The sequence below is a fragment of the Ctenopharyngodon idella genome, chromosome 15, assembly GCF_019924925.1.
Source record: "Ctenopharyngodon idella isolate HZGC_01 chromosome 15, HZGC01, whole genome shotgun sequence".
Lineage (NCBI taxonomy): Eukaryota > Metazoa > Chordata > Actinopteri > Cypriniformes > Xenocyprididae > Ctenopharyngodon > Ctenopharyngodon idella.
In genome coordinates this window covers 13,788,308-13,809,697 of record NC_067234.1, presented here as the reverse complement: position 1 = coordinate 13,809,697, position 21,390 = coordinate 13,788,308, and the positions used below count along the sequence as shown (strand labels likewise).

General features: G+C 36.9%; 1 protein-coding gene across 10 annotated transcripts in view; it reads right to left on the bottom strand.

Annotated features, from left to right (window-relative positions):
* Positions 1 to 21,390, bottom strand: part of agfg1a (ArfGAP with FG repeats 1a) — a 31,595-nt gene that overhangs the window by 8,353 nt on the left and 1,852 nt on the right. For 5 of the 10 annotated variants that reach the window (XM_051863608.1, XM_051863602.1, XM_051863610.1 and 2 more), the window contains exons 2-7: positions 7,813 to 7,906; positions 4,897 to 5,012; positions 4,324 to 4,486; positions 2,522 to 2,681; positions 1,830 to 1,952; positions 969 to 1,040 (exon numbers count right to left, since the gene is read on the bottom strand). In XM_051863608.1, the coding sequence (XP_051719568.1) occupies positions 969 to 1,040; positions 1,830 to 1,952; positions 2,522 to 2,681; positions 4,324 to 4,486; positions 4,897 to 5,012; positions 7,813 to 7,906 (728 nt within the window). The remainder of the gene's footprint in view (positions 1 to 968; positions 1,041 to 1,829; positions 1,953 to 2,521; positions 2,682 to 4,323; positions 4,487 to 4,896; positions 5,013 to 7,812; positions 7,907 to 21,390) is intronic. The other 5 variants (XM_051863606.1, XM_051863607.1, XM_051863603.1 and 2 more) reach the window with 4 other exon arrangements.

Below are 21,390 nucleotides of genomic sequence, written 5' to 3'. Positions count from 1 at the left end.
TGATATAAATACTGTTCAGTTTCTTGCACAAACCGATCGTTTCGTGTCTTAGGACATCAATGTGTTGTCACGAGCCGCAGGGTTTAATTTGGATTTGTCTGTGCATGTTTTTTTTACTCTCATAGATGGAGTTACCATTGACAAGCATTATACGACTGACAGACCGCAACAGAGTTAAAAATCATCATTTGTGTTCTACTGAAGAAACAAAGTCACCTACATCTTGGATGCTCTAGGGGTAAGCAGATAAACATCAAATTTTCATTTTTGGGTGAACTATCCCTTTAACACATTGTTTTGGGCAGACCCTGATTTTTAACAGAACCGTAAGCTCAGCTAAAAACGTGGAAATTTTCTTAAGTATTTATACAATAATCATTTAAGCATTAATAATAATAATATAATCATAATTATAACAAATAATTACATAATTTACTATAATATACAAAAATATTCTATTGAATTAACAATTTATTTATATCATCACTGTTTTCTGCAGAGCTGCTTTATAGCCGAATTTAACTGTTTTAATTAAATTTATATGACATTAACTTTAAAATGATAAATATTATTTTTATTTTATGTTTATTTTATTATTTAATAATAATAATATATAAAGACTTGTTTTATCTCAAGAAATCTCAAGAATAACGTGTTTTGTTCACAGTAAGAGTATAAGCTGAATGTGACCCAAAACATTCAATTAGCTCAGATTCAAGACATTTTCCCTACACAGGTCAGCTTTATCCATGTTTTTCCATCTAAACAGGAGCAACAACAGAAGCACACAGCTTAGAGGGAACATTGACTAAGAGTGTCTTTCATATCAGAGAGATATCTCAGGAGAATACCTGAGGAGCTATAAAAGGAAAATCGGATTTGACAGTATCAGGAAAACCACTTCAAACAGCAAATTAATAGGGGGGTTAGCGTGTGCACAAGACACATACACACAAGCTGAGACTTACTGTGCATGGCCAGTGGAGGCAGCGTTGAGGTAAACTCGCCCACACTGCGACTAAATGGGAGACTGTTGTACACTGACGTATGCACAGGAAATGAGTGAATGACAGCGCAGGTATGTTAAGAAAAGCAGGAAAGAAAAGAAGTAAAAGTAATAAAAATTATTAAAAGAAGGCTCTTATGCTCACCCAGGCGGCATTTTTTGATCAAATACAGTAACAGTAATATTATGAAATATTTTTACAATTTAAAATAACTGTTTTTGTATGCTAATATATTGTTATTTATTCCTGTAATGGCAAAGCTGAATTTTCAGCATTGTTACTCTAGTCTTTAGTGTCACATCCTTCAGAAATCACTCGGCTCAAAAAACATTTATTAGTATCAATGTTGAAAACTGTTGTGCTGCTTAATATTTTTTTGTGGAAACTGTGATAAATTTATGATTATTTGATGAATAGAAAGTTCAAAAGAACAGCATTTATTTGAAATAGAAATCTTTATAAATGTCTTTACGGTCACATTTTGATCAACTGAATGCATTCTTGCTGAATAAAACTGCTCATTTAAAAACAGAAGGAAAATAAGCCAAGCTGATATAGTGAGGAACTAAAATGACAGAATAATAAAATCAATTTTTTATTAAAGAGAATTAAATGTACAATTATAACACCACATTGATAAAAAGAAGGAATGGTTGAGAAGCGAGAATGTAAACAATCAGCAATGAAAAAAAGACGAACAGAAAGACTTTCACCATCACATTTCTAACAACACAACATGGACAAGGAGTCATTTCTTAAGGGGAGGCTTGAGCTAAATGGATGTTCATGAATCATGTGCCTGGCCGTGTGTTTGTGTTATACCTGGTTGTGTGGGCTGAAATGAGTCCTGTGGAGCTGGTGGAAATGCTGCTGCGGTTGGAGCAGCAGAACTTTTGAACGCATCAAAATTGGCAAAGTCTGCATTAGCATTCGCATTCTGCGCTGCTGGGGTCCACCACAAACAAACAAACAGAAAATGGGATGAGGAATAAAACTATGGGACAAATGTGTCCAGCGTTTAGGTCAATTTAGTTTCTTTTCAGTCAGGAAATGAAAGATAATTGATTTTTTAGATTAATTTAGCTGACTTAAACGCTGGTTGTTTATGAAGACGTTAAACACACTGACATAAAGTGGAATGATACAACGATGAATCGGACAAACCTGCTAAAACAAATCCACTAACACAGAAATTACACAAAGACAAGAAAAGATGATATGAACAGTAAACCTTTACCCAGAAACACTAGCTCCAATCCACCATACAGACCTCTGGACCTGGTTACTGGCATTAACTAATACAACTTAAGACCATTATCCTCAAGAGACGCCAGTAAGCATTAGTGGTTTTATATTTCATGAGGGGTTTTGTGACTGTGGCGACACTGTCAATAAGTCTAGTGCAGGATGATGGGAAACCAGACCACAGCAGTGATCGCCATAAGAGTTTGTCCTGAACCTTAAAGTACTGATTTTTAAAAGGATGGTTTGTTGTAGTGCGAGCGTGTTCTTACCCGAATGACTGTTGAAATGTGCAAAGTTGGCAAAGTTTGCGTTGCCTGTGGATTGCGAATGCGGACCTGCAAAAATGTCGCCACCCAGTTCGCTGAGCAGATCGAACTTCCTGTCCTGATACTGCTGCTGGGCCAGCTGAGCGCGTGACACAACTGGAGACTGAGAGGGCAAAAATAAGACCAGAAACTTGTATTAAGACAGTAGATGGATGGCCAATATTGATTTAATCTTAATCACAAATATAATTTGGGGTCGGTAAGGAATGTATCGAAAATACAGTAAAACAGTAATATTGTGAAATATTATAACAGTTTAATATAATTGTTTTCTACTTTAATATATTTTAAAATGTAATTTATTTCTGTGATGCAAAGCTGAATTTTCAGCATCATTATTCCAGTCTTCGGTGTCACATGATCCTTCAAAAATCATTCTAATATGCTGATTTGATGCTCAAGAAAATTTCTTAGTATCAATGTTGGAAACAGTTATGCTGCTTAATATTTTTTATGGAAACCGTGAAACTTTTTGTCAGGTTTCTTTGATGAATAGAAGGTTCAAAAGATTTCGTAACATTAAAAATGTCTTAACTGTCACTTCTGATCAATGAAAGTATTAGGGAGCTTTCACTCTGGGTTCAATTGCCTGGTCTGAACCAAAGTTCAGTTGCTCCCCCCTACTGGATTGTGTTCACATGACGTTATTTGGATCCGAACTTTGGTGCATTCGAATCATGATGACACAGGAGAAGGTGGCAAAATGCATAGTGTTGCTCACATCACTTTTTATATTTTGGTTTTTGAAAATTTGGTTTTGATTTCAAAGCACCAGCTCATAACGGCACTTGCGTCTATCTATCATATCAGCAGTAAACTGTACCGGAGTTCACATGAACCGCACTCCAGACCACCCTTTTTATGCAGACTAGCAGTTTGTGGGTGCACACCCGAGTTCGGAACACGTTAACTTCATCCAAACGAAACAAACTCTGACGTCATTCGAACCCAGATGCGCACCAAAAGCACTAGTATGAAAGCAGCCTAATTTCTTAAAGGGAACCCCTGGTATTAAGACTTGTATTAAGCCATACAACGTAAATGATGTCTCTTGCTGAAATATGTAGTAGAAATCCCATGAAAGATTTACGTTATTTAAAAAATCCATGACATATTTGGACAATGGGGGGGACACCATTTTGTTTAGGTGCACAGTGCATTCTACGTCGATGACGTCAAATGGTTGCACTTGGTGAGGTACTGACGCTGCCCTGTTGCTATTTTTACTGCAACACAACTCGGAATATAATATACGATGCCAATTGTCAGTCGAAGGGCCACAAGAGAAGAAATGTAAGTCTTCACTGCTTTACTAGCGATACGAGGAGAAAAGACTGGGAAGTTGTGATGAATGTGGACTAGGGCTGTCGCAATATACCGGTATTGACGATAATCGTGATATTCAAAGCATGAAATATCGACATCGTGTTAATTTAGGGTGTGACAATATACCGGTATTAGCAATAACCACAATATTTAAAATGAACAGGACTCTTATGACCGAGAGCAACCATTTGACGTCATCGACATAGAACGCACTGTGCACCTAAACAAAATGGCGTGTCCAAATGTCATGGATTTTTTAAATAACGTAAATCTTTCATGGGTTTTCTACTACATATTTCAATAAGAGGTATCATTTACGTTATATTAAGTCATACAAGTCTTATACCAGGGGTTCCCTTTAACAAAAATTAAAAAAAAAAAAATAATCTAAATGGTTGTGTATATATCAGTTGTGTTACCTGGCTGGGTGTGTTTTTGCTGAAGTGTAAACTGGGTACTGATTCCTCCAGTAAGGTTTTGAGAGGTCGAACCTCTGGAGTGCTGCTGGTGCTGCTAGCAGATGAACCAGAGATAGACGCATGAACCGACGCCACAGTCTTAGCCTGCTCTGGAGGTACATACCTGAGAGAAAAGATTGAGAGAAAGACATTTAAATGAGCAGAGCCCACATACACCGTGATGTGTTTATTTTTATCTTTATCACACCAAGAAAAATATTTGCCTATGCAAATCCAATCTTAGAGGCGTACAGTGAACACTGGGAAAGTTTCAGAAAATACCAGGTAATAATTAACCCATATGACACCTCAAATACAATAAAGTGCAAATCAAGACTATGCGAATCCCTTACATGTGCTGTATTAATATTTTATGATATAGCTTATTCATTTATTTGGTATGTAGTCATGTAATAAGTGGGATAATATACAGCCCACTTTGTGTAGGGGTTTATTTTTCGATAATAATGACTGACTGTACATGGTTCCTCAATTAAATTTGAAACAAACATTTCAGCCTGTGCTCTTCCTTACCATCGCTTCTTTTCGTATTTGTCCTGAAGAAACTCTTTGACCTTCTGAGGTTCTCTGAAGTCTGGGATGGCCAAGTTTCTGTCGTCATAAAGGCCGAGCCATATCTGTTTACATGCCTTCATATGCATGAAAACACACACACAAAAGAGAAAAAAAAGATCAGACATTCAAAGAGCAAATATACCATAAACGTGTGAAACAGAGATTCATCCATGTCAGAAAACATGAAAGACTCTAAACTTGATTTCAATAGTTTTTGAGAAACTCAATCCCTTTAATTCTCAGTTTATTATAGAGAGAAGACAGACAAACAGAAAGATCCTTCAGCATCTCTTTCCCACTGCCTCACGTGTGTGTAAAAAAACAATGTAGGCATTTATACTGAGCAAAGTCTTGCTTTGAATACATGCACTCACACATTCTCAAGGAGGAAACATATCTCAAGACGACATCTGAGAAAACATTTAAATAAACTCTTCTTGGTGAGTCATGCACACACACTCAGATATCACCACTGATAAATTAACAGGCAAAGCTTAAGGCGAGACGTGTGTGTGTGTGTGTGTGTGTGTGTGTGTGTGTGTGTGTGTAAAGCCTCAGTGAAGACACTGCCTCCATTTAGATATAATCAATGCAGTCACACATTTGTGTGTGTAAACACACACACCCTTAAGAAACAGTGGTAGCAGCTTATTAATTATGTATAGCAACTGCAGAGTGAAGACACACATTATCACTTGACTCTAATAAGAAGCCCTACAGATACTCAAGGAAGGGCTCTTTGATCCTCAAACATTAATGTATTAACGCTTTGTGTTTGTATGAACTCATACTGATCCAGAAGAGGCCGGGTTGGGCTCATCAATGACATTAAAGCTAAAACTGACCCAGGAATGAGTGCATTTGCCTTCAACGCTTCAGAATGGTATTATATGGTACTAATACTAATTAAACTGAGCACTGCAAAGTACACAGTACAGTATATACTGAATACTATCAAAAAAGTTATACATTTTTGTTTAAATGTTTTATTGTAGCATTAGGGATTAAAACTGTCAAAATATCAATATGTGTCATATTGATATTTGATGATATATGATATATGATGATAAAACTGTCATAATATCAATGATAATTAGTTTTATGTTTTGGCCAATAATCAATAAATGGTCAAACTTCTGACAAAAAAAAAAAAAGTATGTTTTTTTTTTTTTTTTACACCGTTTAAATGCTACAAGTGAATTTAGGCATCACAATTATAATATACAGTAAGAATAATGAAGATTCATTTTGAGATTTACTAAAGGTTACATTTAACAATGTTATTAAATTATTAGTGTTTTTAAATACCTTTAAGTGAGTGTTAGATGACAGTAAAGGTCATCTAAATGTAAAAATAGAAGAACACGCAAAATTAAATATCCAATATCATCTGATATGATAAATTACAAAAGAACTAAAAGAAAAACTGTAATATCAACTGATAAACAATGAGGTACAGATATATAGTGCATCCCTGATTATAAGACATGTTTAAGTTATAGTACCATGTTTTTGTGGTGAATTTGACCTAAAACTGGGCCTTTTCTAATGGGGTCATAGACATCAGAGGAAAAAAACAATGATAAATGCAAAAAATAAAACGCAAATAGTGATATAACTTTGCATAGTGCGTAGTTAGAACAGCAAAACATACAGGCTGGTAAGAGGAAGGTGAAAATGCTTTACATAAACTACTGTTTAAAATTTTGGGATCAGTAAGTTTTTTTTTTTGAAAGAAGGATGCAATTAATGTTGCAATAAAAATACATGTATAATGTTTCAAGGAAATACTGTTTTTTCTATTATCAAAAAATCCTGAATTTCTTATCAGAATATCAGAATGAATAGGAATAAATAAATCAGGAATAAATTGCATTTAAAAATATATTAAAATAGAAAAAAAAAAAAAAAAAAAAAAAAAAAATTAAATTGTAATAATATTTCACAATATTACTATTATTTTTTGATTGAATAAATACAACCTTGATGAGCACCAGATACTTATTTAAAAAACCCATTTCTTACTGACCCCAACATTTTGAGTGTTTATGTTGTTCAAAAAGGCAGTGTGTGCATATTTTGGAGCAAATGCATCTGTCATAAGCTAGACCAATTACTGAAGATCTGCCAACTTCAACAGTTTGCGTGACATACCCTCATCATCGAAAACCAAATCAGAAGTTCAGACTGACAGATGCTGTGAGATTTTAACACACCAAACCCGCTGTCTGATCAGACTGGTTCGAATTGGACCCACATAAAACAACTTCATAAAACAAAATGTGTGCACACGATCATTCTGAAGTTCATAATGGTTTAAAATGGGAGATTATAGCGTGTGCGTAATGAGACACAGAGCGCTCAAATAAGTCGAGTCTCCTTGGCACGCAACATTTCCAGCTCATCCTCGTAAATCAAGCCTCACGAGACCTGGGAAAAATCCCAGGAATGTTGAGTAAAGGATAGGGGAAGATGAAAAGTGGTCACATCTTTGTTGGTTGGAAGAAGCTCTTAGAGAAACACAGATCGATCTATCGATCTATCTATCTATCTCTTTATATATCTACAGTATATCTATCGCTCTCTCTCTCTCTACATATATTATATATATATATATATATATTAGGGCTACTCTATTTTTTTGGACAACTGTCTCATAATTGTATTAATGTAATTCGCTGTTGAAGCAGGGCGTTTTCAACAAGAAAAAAATCCAGAAATTCCGTTATCTTATCATAAACGTACAACAGTGACCTCGTAAATCATAAACTCGGTGGCGTCCAACTATCAGCACAAACAGTCCACAGGGATGACGACACAATCGCCGTGTCAATAAAAACATCACTGCACTTTGACTATGTCATCATCGATTACCTCATTTCCATGCTTCTGTAGAAATTCAATTTCCTGTTGCGTGAAAGTCGTCATGGAGATAGACTTCACTCTGTGGGGGGGATTCAGGCCTCGTCTAAAGGGGAAGGAAAAAGAAAAGGGTAACAGATTAATTAAATAAAGGAAAGGTTGTTTATTTCCTGTAGTGTGAATTAGATTTTCTGCTCACTCTCGCTGTAACTCTTCATTACAAACCTGTGTATTACACACAGATCTAGGACAAGGACAAAGTCAGGCTACTTGGCACCTCGCCAAGTCTGTGTGTGGAGAGAACGAGAGCGTCTGTGTGTATGCGGGGGTGGAAGAGACTGATAGCGTAAAGAGAGTGGTGAGCTAATGCTGCCTTCAAATCACGTCGGAATGATCGCATTTAGGTAATGAGCGAACATAAACGGCATGTTGTAACTCACTGTAGGAAACTCTGGATTGCATGGATCAACTAGAAGGATGGTTTACAAATGAATTATAAAATTATTTTGGCTCTTTTTTTTAGTGAATAACATCCCTAATGTCATCTTTAGCTCTTCATGTTATTGCAACACTGCTAAAAAAAGCTTCCTGTTTTTGCCAGGAAAATTTAAAAGAGAGAAAACAGTATGTATGTACACAAGTTTTGGGGTTGGTAAGATTTTAGTTTTTTGAAAGTCTCTTATACTCAACCATGGCTACATTTATTTGATCAAAATACAGTAAAAACAGTAATAATATAAATTACTTAAAACGTAATTTATTCCTGTGATGTCAAAGCTGAATTTTCAGCATCATTACTCTAGTCTTCAGTGTCACATGATCCTTCAGAAATCATTCTAATGATGATTTGCTGCTCAAGAAATCAATGTTCTTATTATCAATGTTGAAAACGGCCTCATGATGATCTTTGAACACTTGATCTCTGAATGCCCAAGAGCAATGTAAACATGTGTAAGGGCTGCCCATTAGAAAGCTTGCTTCCTTCCTGTATTTACCATGTTAGCTTGCTCAGATTTGCTCTCTAGGGATCAGAGTGTGTGTACTGGAGGACATGCTGCCTGTGTTTCTCTTACACATCCGTTTTGTTATTTCCACCCCCTGATCTCTTCCTTTCTCTTTCATCTATAATGCCATTTGCAGCTAATAACTAACAGGAAGTTCATTTACGTAGTTAAATGTAACAATTCCCCTAATACTGGAAAATTCATTTACTAAACCTCATGTTTCCTCTCTTTTGTGGAACACACTCATTTTTGGGTGAACTATTGCTTTAAAAAACACTCACACGCACCTGTTTCTACGCCAGTGGAATGGGAGAGAGAGTTTAGTATGTGTACGTATGGAAAAGACATTTAAAGCTACTCTGCCGTCCCTCTGTGCTGAAACGGGTGACAGTTCATCTGACACCTGAGCTGCAACAGATGTTCGAAAACACCATTCACACAAACACGCTCCCTCGAAACCCCCAAAAGGCACATCCAAACACACCAACGCAGCACTTCTGCACTAACAATCGCCGGCTGTTTGCATATGGGAATGCATGTCATGTACACTGGTAAATTCCCTCCAAAAAATTTCCCACTTCTGGGGACATCACCTGTAACTTCCTCTATAGTGTATGTCTCTGTGTCTGTGTGTGTGTGTGTGTGTGTGTGTGTGTGTGTGTGTGTGTGTGTGTGTGTGTGTGTGTGTGTGTATCCCCCTATGGTGACACGAGGCATTCAGTGATAAAGTCTGAAGGGCAAGAACAGAAAGGCCTTGGTAAGATTAGACCAGGTGCTGAATTATTCACACAATCTGCTGCGGGCCATTGGCATGGAGTTGGGATTCTGTAACTGTGGCCACCAAGAACCATTTGGCTTCAACAAACTTCTTCAAGCTGAACGTCTAACTTACCCAAAGGTCCCAAAACTGCCTGTAACCATCGCACCAGTAATAATTCTTCAGCAGCTTAATAGTATAACCTTTAATAATTATGTAAATGTGCTATATGTATTTACATTATTCATTTGGTAGGATGTTGTCAAGCTCCTAAAAGGATAACAAGAGCACCATAAAAGTGAATCTTTTGCACTATATTTCAGCTCTTCTGAAATCACACACTAGCTTTGTGTAGGAGAAACACAATCATGTACAGTGGTTCTCAACCTCTTTGACTTATATATATTTCACAATTCCAATAGCTAAATGTTGTTCATGGCTTACAGTTTTTTATTACCAATGAATTTACATGACTTTTCTAGTTTGTGATTTTGAAAAAAAAACAAAAAAAACCTTCCCATTACTTTAAAGGTGCAATATGTATGATTTCTGTCCACTAGAGGTCGCTAGAGGCCTATTCAAAACAAAGGCGTAGCTTGATGACGCCAAGTTTGAGCGCGGAATCTTTGGACATGTGGTCTTCACCTCAAAGCTGTTGGAAAATAATCGGGATAGGACTCAGGAAGAAATCATGTTCATGGATGCGATTATTAACGTTACTGTAGTATGAAGCAGAGCAGGACCGAGTGTTGTGGGAGCTGAACGAGGCCGCTGGAGCGATTGCGCAACACACGCCTCACGAACAGCAGAACTTTTATTATGTCACAGTCGCCGGCGCTGCTTCCGCTTTTCTGGTCATGAGTATGAAGTAACACAGCTCTGTTTATCATATTAGATACATTTGACTGTGTTGAAAATGATGTTATAACGTTGCTCTGTGCATTCGCTCGCCGGCTGCTGTGAGACACTGTTGCACACTGCAGTAAGATAGATCAATTTTAGAATATCATATTAAATGCTGGATGGCTTGTGTTGATAAATGGCATGCAATTAATTTTAAAACGTATTGTATGATGGAGAAAATTCTGTATTACTGTTATTAAAAATAAAGCTGCATCTGATTATGCTATGTTAGCTACTTCACAAAATAGTGTTATTCTCTGAGGCATGGTAAAGCATGGTACTCACAAAAAAAAAAAAAAAAAAAAAAAACCAAGAAAATTAGATTTAAACAATAAGACTAAACACGTTGAGCTATATAATAATAATAATAATAATAATAATTAGTTTTCTGTCTATAAATATATCAAAACAGTTGTTCTCTTGTCTATCAAAACATGTAAATATTAAAGCGCCTTTGGCGTTTCCATGGTTTCTACAAAATAAAACCGGAAACCGAGGGTAATGCGGGTATGACGCAATATTCAGGCGACTCCTCACATGTCCCGGAGCCTTGGTTAAAATTGCAATTTTCTCACAATTTACAAATAGTTGGAAACATTTGGGATATTGTAAGTCCTCAAGTGAACTAAATATATAACACTGGCCTAGTGGTTTTTGGATATTTTACTGCAAAATTCTTACATATTGCACCTTTAAGTTTAGAAATCACACTTTTAAAATTCCCTCATACAGTATATCCAGGTCATCCAAATTCATGAGAACCCTGGTCTATAAAAATTGCAGATGTTAAGGGAACAAATTAAAATATGAAGTATGATTTTAGCTTACATCTTGATTTTTAGCTGTTGTGGCTTCTTTAAAACCTTGTTTTATTTTATTTTAAGTAATATAGCCAACTTGCAGCCCACTTGGGAATGTTCTTGGGTTGCCTAGTGGGCCCCGGCCCCCTTATTGTGTAGCTCTCAAAACAAGGGTAAACTCAGTCCATTTTGTGTTGATTGACATGGAGATTAAATGATAACAGAATTTAAATTTTTTGGTGAACTATCCCTCTAACCACAGTATCTGCACATATTTTATATTCATGTCATTGTTAAAGTTGGCATGAAACAGAAGTTGCGATAGTCTTTTCTTCCCTATTGTGACATATCTAAGGTAAGCAGCTTCATGAACAAGAAAAAAAAAAAAAAAAAAAAAAAAATGTAGGGCGAGATTTTCTCCTTAGGCAACTGATTGGATCATTGTGGTGTGCTACTGCTGTGAGTGACAGGTTGTCCCGCCCTCAAGCCAGTAAACACGTCATCAGAGAAGCAAGAGATGTCACTGCAAGAGGGAGGGGAAGATATTTTGATTCAAGATTACGACCACACATGAATTAAAAATAATAATTATGTACACGGAAGTAGTACTGCAATATTCCATAAAAAAAGAAATGCCCATTTCAACTCAATGGTAACTTAAAAAACATCCCCTGACCTGGCTGTACTAAAATGGGATCAACCTCAAAGTGGGCAAACAGTCTCTTGTTATTCAGCCTGCATTCTATAAAAAGGAGTTCCTCATTTCATCAGGCAAAAGGACGTCACATCACAACCTTGACATAGACAAGAAGCATCAGAGAGAGCACATCAGCAACTGGCCAAACACAAGAGGCCAAACATTATTATGATGCAATCTTAGGGGAGGGGCTTGCCGAGACAGCTGTCCAATAACATATGAATCACAGCCAGTCATTGAGAAATGACAAAACAATTTACTCCAAATCACCAGGAAAACTGAACATTATTTGGATCAGGATTCAGGACACCACTAGATGGATTTACACCTATGTTGGGCAGAACTGCCTAATGAATGACCCTGACACACATACCCACAGAAACATGAAGAGAAACACAGGCCTGATCCCATGTGTACTGGGTTACTTGCATTTGTTCACAGGGTTTTTATTTGACTAAAGTACTGCCACACAAGAGCAGCTTCCAAAAGAGCGCCAATGTTTTGTTTTAATGTTTGAGATGGAAAGTTAGCTAACAGTGCCTAAGGCCAACATTTAACCTTTAAGAGTAGCGTGTGAGCAAGCCATTTTAGATGGTGGTGAGAACTTTGGCATCAACTTCACACACCGGGTGAGCCTGCAGATGCCGCATCTGGTTTCAGTAATAAGAAAAGCCACAAGTGTGAGATGTGCTTGTGCGATTGGAGGTTGTAATGGGGTTGTGTGTGTGATGATGCTCTGAGCAGGTGGATGATGGGCTCTGGGAAAATAGGCCAGAAACTGGGCAAGAGTCCAGTCTCCTCACAGTGATAATGTACAGCAAGAAAAGAGAAATATATACGTTTATGAGGACTGTGAGCGTGGGTGCGTCTGAGAGTTTGAGCAATACTTTCGTTCCTCTTAAGAAATCACTGCCAGCTAAAATGCTGAAACTTCCTCTGAACACATACATCAATGGAAGTCATCAACAAACCCACAAACACGCACACACAAAAACATCTGACATAGCATGTCTGCAGAAAAGTATTCACACTGTTCAAAAGTTTAGGGACAGTAAGATTTTGTTTTTGAAAGAAATTACTATTTTTATTCAGCAACGACACACTAAAATGATCAAAAGTGACAGCAAAGACATTTATAATGTTACAGAAGATTTCTATTTCAAATAAATGCTGTTCTTTACATTAAAAAAAAAAAAAAAAAATAAATGTTTTACAAGAAAATACTATTTTACTTTAACATCACAGGAATAAATTACATTTTAAAATATTACAATTTAAAATAACTGTCTTTTTAATGTTTTTTTGTTTGCTTGTTTTTTAAATATTACGGTTTTAATGTATTTTTGATCAAATAAATGCAGCCTTGGTGAGACTTGAAAACATTTTAAAAGATCCTAGTACCAACCCAAAACTACTCATCAAACTGCAACATTGCACAACTCACTTCATATTAATCTTTTTAATAATAACAACTACATGCATCATTTAAAACCTTTAGCCATGTCATCACAATACAGCATGGACTTGAATGCTTTTATGAAACAATTACTGCTTAATAGGGGAGTAATAGTACATGTATTCATCCCAAACAGTCACGGTACAGACGTCACTGTTCAGTGCATTCAGTCAGACACCGCAGGTGATCCACACTCCAATCCAGAAGGGGCCGCGCAGTAATGCAATGCTGTTTGCTAACCGAAACAACAGGAAAAAGAGCAGAAGAAGAAGAGACAATCTATGCACCAAACCAAGGAATATACACTGACAAGAAGCGAAACTCAATAGAACGTTCCATTGCAACACCGGCGCCCAGCAGCAGCCTTACGTTTCCGCCATTTTGGGATGAAAGCGACGCGGCAGTCCACTAGTTTCTATGGCAATATCAGCTGCTTTGTTAAAAAAAAAAAAAAAAAAAAAAAAAAGTACATTAAAGCTGAAATTAGCTGAAAACCTGAATGATGACAACACAGAATAACGTACAAACACTAGTGATCATCAAATCCTTTAAACGGTTTATTATACAGACTTTGTGTTTAAGTCTTCCACTTTTTTTTCCTCCACAAAACCTTTGCTCTCTAGAAACCCAGTCAGTTTCGGTTGAAATTATTTGAAGTTCAAGTATTAGCATTATAAACACTGAATTAATACCAACATATGAAATTAAATTAAGGACATGCATCAGAAAAATTAGGAATGTTGGACAATAAATATATAACAGAATATAACAGCTTGACAGTAAACAGCCACTGTGTCCAAAAGTGAGAATTATGTGATAACAGACACAGCAATGCATCATGTTCTATAAGATCATGTTTGTAGCGTGATCCAGGGGGTTAAAACGTATATATTTTGCTACCAAAGCTACCAAATCTCGTGGCTGTTACCCAAAAAGCATCAGAGTTTCACCTCTTGGGTTCTATACTCTTTGACCAAACCAAAGCAAGAGTTCAGATGGCACACAAGAGGTTGCTAGCCAGCCTATACGCTGAGTTTCGATTAATTTTGTGACAAACTCCACTAACTAACTTCACAGAAAGGAAACCGCAGTGCTTCCCACACATAGACTTTACTTGGGCAGGCCGCCCAGGTATATTAATGGCTGCCCAAGTATATTTGGAGACACATTTTTGCTTTTTTGTGTTGTGAAATTTTTCACAATTTGTGTTGTTAAAATCTCATTACTACAGTCCAGTGATGAAATATGCGTGTCCTGGAAATGGGAAGCCTCAGGTGGACAGCATTGGTTAATCTATCAATTAGAGTAACAAATGAACAATTCCTTAATTTTGTATTTTTTACATGTAAATGAGGGGGACTAGGCCCACTTGTGCTAAAACATATAAAAATAAATGGAAAGAAACTTAGCACTGGGGATTTGTTGCTTTTTCCTGTTGTACCAAACTCGTATCGAACAGCGACCTCAAAACTGAGGTATACGTACCGAACCATGACTTCTCTGTACTGTTACACCCCTATTGCTTAATATAAAAAAAAAAAAAGTTTCATTAAAACATTTTATGAAGCAATGGTAAAAACCTAAAGTTAAGGAGGCAAACCAGATAAAAGGAAACGTCACATGCCTAAACAATTAGTGTGTGACTAAAATCAAGACGAGACCTGTGGTGTCTGATATATCAGTGACTACGGAAACAAGATAGAGAGACAACAGAAAGAAAGAAAAATATATAGTATGTGGGTAAGAGAGTGTGAGAAGATGAGAGATAATGTGAGGTCATGAAAGTGAGTGAGTGGAAGATAGAAAACTGAGTAAGAGAGAGAGAGAGAGAGAGATGGACCCACCCTGTGCCGGAATGTGTTTACCCAGTAACTGACCTCGCCATAAACTATCAGGGAAATGTTTGTGGGTAGCTTGACTTTACCAAATCTCTACTCAGGTAACGTTTTTCGCCAAAAGAACTGTTTTCCTATTCAGAGATTCATGGAAGGAAATCAAAGTTCAGATAAGTGGTCAGCTGACATAGCTTTTCCCAATGATGCTGGTCCTGATATCTTGAGAGAAGGGTGATCAATGGCTGATATTACACTGATAATATATATAATTCTGGTAAAGTGTGAGTGGAGCAATGGCCTTCTAACACACACACACAACCACTGACAGGCTCTTAAGTGAGAGGACAATGTGTGCTTCCTGTCCTACTGTTTCCACTTCCTGTTCACATGCAGACCACATGCTGCTGATGCAGCAAATACTTGACATACACTTCCTGTTCGCAAAACATACAGTGTTCATGTTCGGTCATATACAGACATGTGTACAAGCCAGAGAATGACCAGAGTGGTTATAAATGCACAGATTAGAGACCAGAGAGGAAATGCAGCAAAATTACTAGAGGACATTATCAATCACAAACACAGACCTGAACAAAATCAAAGCGTTTCTTAACCCAATTCTAATGTTAGTGAATTTGGAGTATTCTAAATGAGCGGCTACGTACATGAGGTTAGTCATTTGCATAAAACAAATCCAAACCATGTCCATATAAGGGCTTTCCACACACCCTTTCCTTTCATCTTTCGTTCATAAGTGGTTTCAGTTGTTCCTACATTTTTTTTTGTAAATTTATAATACATTTTAGAACAAAAGTTGGTTAGTGGATGAGACCCACTGTGTATGAGCAGCATGGCAAAATCAGTTATTCAGGATTAAAACTGGGAATCGCTGGCACACTTGTGAATCCGGGCAAGGCCAGAGGATCATCTCCCCATGCAAATGCCCTAATTAAAATCCAACACCTAATAGCTAATACATTAATAGCATGTTAATCATTCACTTTCTACAATTCACACAGGGGAAACTGTGCATATATTTTCCTTTTGACAATCAGCTAAAATATAAGGTGTTCTAAGGTGAATTGCTAAATGCAGAAGTCAAAAGATAGTATTAAAAAAAAAAAATTTGAACTAAAACTTGTGCATAAAAACAACTTACAGACATAACCTACAAAATAATACATATATTTACTGAAAAACCTACTCTAAAGAACAATGGCGAAACATCAGACTTTATCAGGCCGCCATGGACACGTCCTTCAGCGAAAACTCAAGATCTTTGCAATTTAACATCGCTAAGGTCTTAAGATTAGACTGACCATATATGATGTTGATCTGGTTTAATCTCTATAAGGATTTAATCAAAGTGTAAAACATCTGTTGCCAGCAGGTGGCGCTATGACTGTCACAAAAACATGTTAAGTTTGGGGCAGTTCGGACAATTCTTAAGCTGATTATGCTTAATAAGCGGACATCGAACGTGATTTAACGCAATTTAACGTCGCCACAGCCTTTAGATTAGACTGACCATATATGATGTTGATCTGATAAAATCTCTAGGAGGAGTTCGTTAAAGTACAAAACTGCAAAAGTTTTGCAGAGAAAATTCAAAATATCTCACTTCCTGTTGGGTTTTCAGATTGTGCACCCAGGGACTTTTTTGTAGGTATTGGGCTGTTACATGTGTCTACCGAATTTCACACTTGTAAGTGAAACGTAGCGCAAAGGGCGCTCAATTGAAATTTTATAGGTGCCGCTATTGAACCATTTTGCCACACCTAATTCTGAAACTCATATCAGACGAAAATTGTCACCACTTCTGACACGTCTGCAAAGTTTCATGAGTTTGAGCATGTTTAGGCCCTCAAAAGTGCAATTCACTTCAGAGAAGAAGAATAATTGACTGAGCAATTACAATAGGGTCCTCACACCATCGGTGCTCAGGCCCTAAAAAACATTGACATCCAATCAGAATCGCCCTGACAACAAAGGTCTTGAGCATTTAAAGTGTCAGATGACATAACTGCTGTGCACACTGATAACAAAGGGAACATTATCATCCCATGGTGTAGATGCTAATATAGTTATCGTTTTTTTGTGACTGAGCAGGGACATTTACTGTTGCACTGCTGACTGTCGGTTGTATGTTGCTAAAGAGGTTGCAGATTGGTTGTAAGAAGACTTCCATGCTTTGGCTGTCTGACATGTGGTGCGTACGCTCCAGTGCACGGAGCAGACATCTCTCTGGTGAAGTAATTTAAAAGCTGGTGCTTAGAAAAGAACCCAATTATCTCATCTGATGGAGTTTACTAGCTCACCATTTACAGACATTCAATGGAGGGACAATTATAGAAGGTTAGGACACCTACAAGTACATATATATGCCAATAACGCCGCATTTACACTGCAGGTCTTGATGCACAATTCCGATTTGTTGACTATAACCAATTTTTTGTTGACTAGAATAACCAACCAGCTAACATTATTTTAAAAGTGACCCATATCCAATATCTGCATTTACACTGTACACTTGGCAAAACAAACCAAGGTAGACATACTGACCCAGAAAAGCTTAGGCCAAAAAGGAAGTGAAAATGGCGCGATTTGCAATGGACGCAGACGAAATGATAATACACGTTTTTTTGCTTTCCGCACCATCTTTAAAAGGTCAGCAAAGCAGATAAAAAGAGGAGAGCCCTTGTTGCAGCCTGGGCGAATGTAGCAATGATCGCTGCTGTAATCATTGTGTTTGGTGAGTTGACGTCATTCGCCACTGTCGCTTTTTCAATGACGTATGACTCGCATTGACGGGAATATTCGATCTGTCCGCTTACATGGCAGACACAAATGCACGTAGCCGATTCATATCAGATTTATTTCCAAATATGAATGAGGCCTGAAACCGCTCTGAGAATATCAGAATCCGTGTGCTTTTTTCCTGCTTACACATTCATGGGTCATATCCGATCTGTGCCACACTGGAGGAAAAAATGGGAATTGGGTCACTTGAACCATATAACGTAAATGCGGCCTAGTAGAGTGCTGCAGGACTGAGTCCAAAATTTGATTTAAATATGTTTTTAGTACATTAATGGATCTTGAGAGAGGAAATGTCATTGCTGGCGATGCAGGCCTCACTGAGCCATCAGATTTCAACAAAAATATCTTAATTTGCCTTCCGAAGATTAACAAAGGTCTTATGGGTGTGGAACGGCATGAGGGTGAGTAATTAATGACATTATTTTCATTTTTGGGTGAACTTACCCTTTAATGAGAAGAGGGTGGATTCTGGAATCCACTGCCGCTTCAATATATATCTTTTGAGTGATTTATAATCAAGCTATTAATCAACATTTATCCTTCTAAATATAAAATTATTTGAACGGCTTCTTCAACTTATGTTAAAGCATTTATTTTCCTTTTCATCTTCAAACACTAGAGAATAAGGATGACTATTGTCTGTACCTCTCACTGAAAGAAAAGTACAACTTATCAGTTAGTTTTGTCTATTTTTTCTTAGCCAATCAGAATCGTTTAACCTTAAGTAATGACGTAGTTAGTGGACTCTGTTAGAGTATAATTGTTGTTGAAATGTGAATGTACGCAGAGCGGCCTACGAACTCCTTGTGAGACTTGAAGCTGGCTTCTGCTGATGAAACTGCAAACTATTCTTCAGTAAAAATTTTCTTCAATATTATTTTTTTTAAACTCTGACTCCATGTCTTCATCCATCATATCTGGTCTTTTGGGTCTTTAACTGTAAAAATTCCCCTACAAATGTTACTGTGACGAGCAGAGCGTGGCCGAGAGCCGTAAAAATGGAGCGAGGTGTAGTTCTTTATAGCCTAACTTCTTTGTAGCTTTTTACTTCTGTAGATTGTATTTATGCTTCAAAAAGTTGCGTTCATTTGTGGAGATTATCTTGATAAACAAAATGTGTAAGAATCCTAAACTTTTGTTGGTCACAAAGTTTATTTTCTGCAATAATCCAAAAGCCAATTGAAAAATCCTATTGGCTTTTTGTCGAGGGAACCAGTGTGATGCTTATTTCTAGGCTGGCCTACAAACATACATAATCCTTGGAGTACTCTACTGTTAGTTTTTTAAGTTAGTTTAGTTTTATTACCGACTATCAGACTCACAGCTGTGCACAGGCTTGTTCAAATACACCTGATACCACTTCCAAATGAACTGACATGATCCTCGGCCCTCTACTCACTCCAGGACTCCAGAAGAGTTCAGCTAGAACAACAAACTTGCTTTGGATTACTTTTATTTGCTCAATCGATCGCACTCATCTCACTATCCTCTCCTCTGCCTGTGGGAGAATTATTGACCATTTCTTTGTAATTCTGTCGACGGGACAAGAGTCCTGCATTCCAGAGATCAAGTATCTGGACAACAGGAGGACATCAAACCACACCACACTACTTCAGTAAGACCATTTATCAATAGCTTTACTCAAAAACAGTGCCAATCTGTTAGACAGTTTGGTGCATTCCTCTCTGAAGCGCTTAAATGGAAAGCAGATGGTTCTTGTGAGATACAACGAGAGATCATTCTCAAACATCTTGTCATTCTTTCAGGGAATAGCTCAAATGTAACTGTTTGGAAGTGACTATTGCAAGACGACTCCTCATCCACTCGACTGCTGGGAATTCAAACCCATTTTTAAGCAAACCCATGAGACCTTCCTCATCATGTTTCAGACGTGACTAGTTCAGGCAAGTTCAGAATGTATGAGGCAATTCATCATCAGAAACAGAGATGTGAAGAACTAACAACTATGAACTAAGTGCATAGGAGTATAATTGATAAATGCTTTAAAACGGACTACTCCCTTCAGATAATCCCATTTCAAATTCTGCCATCAAGGCAAATATGTGCAAAAATGGGAAAAAGTGGGTCAGTTTTAATATTCCAAACCAAGAATAAAATTAGGATTGAATTACACAGCAGGAATGCACATTCATTCAAACATGATGACATTGAGCCCACTGCAACAGATTATAGCACCAGTGTGTTCATGAGAAACCAATTTAATGCATTTTTTAATAATAATAATAATTAATTAATTCTATAAATCGATGAAAAACATTATAAATACTCTGACTGACTGCCATCATCACAACAAGCTCAATAAATGGACATAAAATAGGTTTATAGAGCAAAAAATATGTGGGTAATTTCATCTCAAGTGGTTCAAAAATTGAAAAAATAAAAATAATAAAGCAACTTCTATTGGACCACTTGAGATGCAAAAAGGTGATATAAATTCAGTAAACATGGCTGTCAGCTCCATAGATGCAAAAACCTCTAGACCACACCCATGAAAGGAAGGTAGTCTGCTTATTTCCAATATTTACTTAAATTCAAGCAAATCTGCATCACTTACTTGCAGGATGACTCTTGCAATCTGAATTAAAAAGGCATTATTTTAGGAAGCATTTCCAACTTTAATCCAAAATCCCCTGCACTAAACGCCTGTTACACAACAGGGATGAAATGTTGATACAGGACACACAACTGTCCATCATAAGAGGTAAATTTATAAACTATCTATCTGAGAACCTCACTTTTAAATGTATCTTTCAATTGATATTCTGCCAATTTAATGTTTGCTTCAGCATACACTCCTGTGCCAATTTGATGCCAATCAAATAATGAGGAAGGATCATTACACGGAAATGGACTTCCATGTAAAGATCTAAACTACACAAGATGTCAATTTCAGATATTAAAAATCATGCTGCAAACTGAGCAATGCCAACAATAGATCAGGAGGCACGACATGACCATATAAATGCATGTTATCTAAGCCACAGACCCCAAAATATGATCAAGTTTTATTAAGTGTTAACAATGAGATTATGTGGTTTTTATAATCAATTAACACTGCTTTTGTCATTTTTTTACAAGATGGACAAAATTTGCACCAAAAAAGTCATTCGGTTTAACCAAAATTTCGGTTTTACCGAATGACACTTTTGGTAATACCGAATGATATTTTCAAACAATGCTAACAGGCTGATATCTAACTAGCTAGCAAAAGGACAATCAAACATTTTTTTTTAGTACAAGTTTTTAAAACATTACAACATTGTCCATGTTTTATAGCGGTTGTACCGAATGACGTGA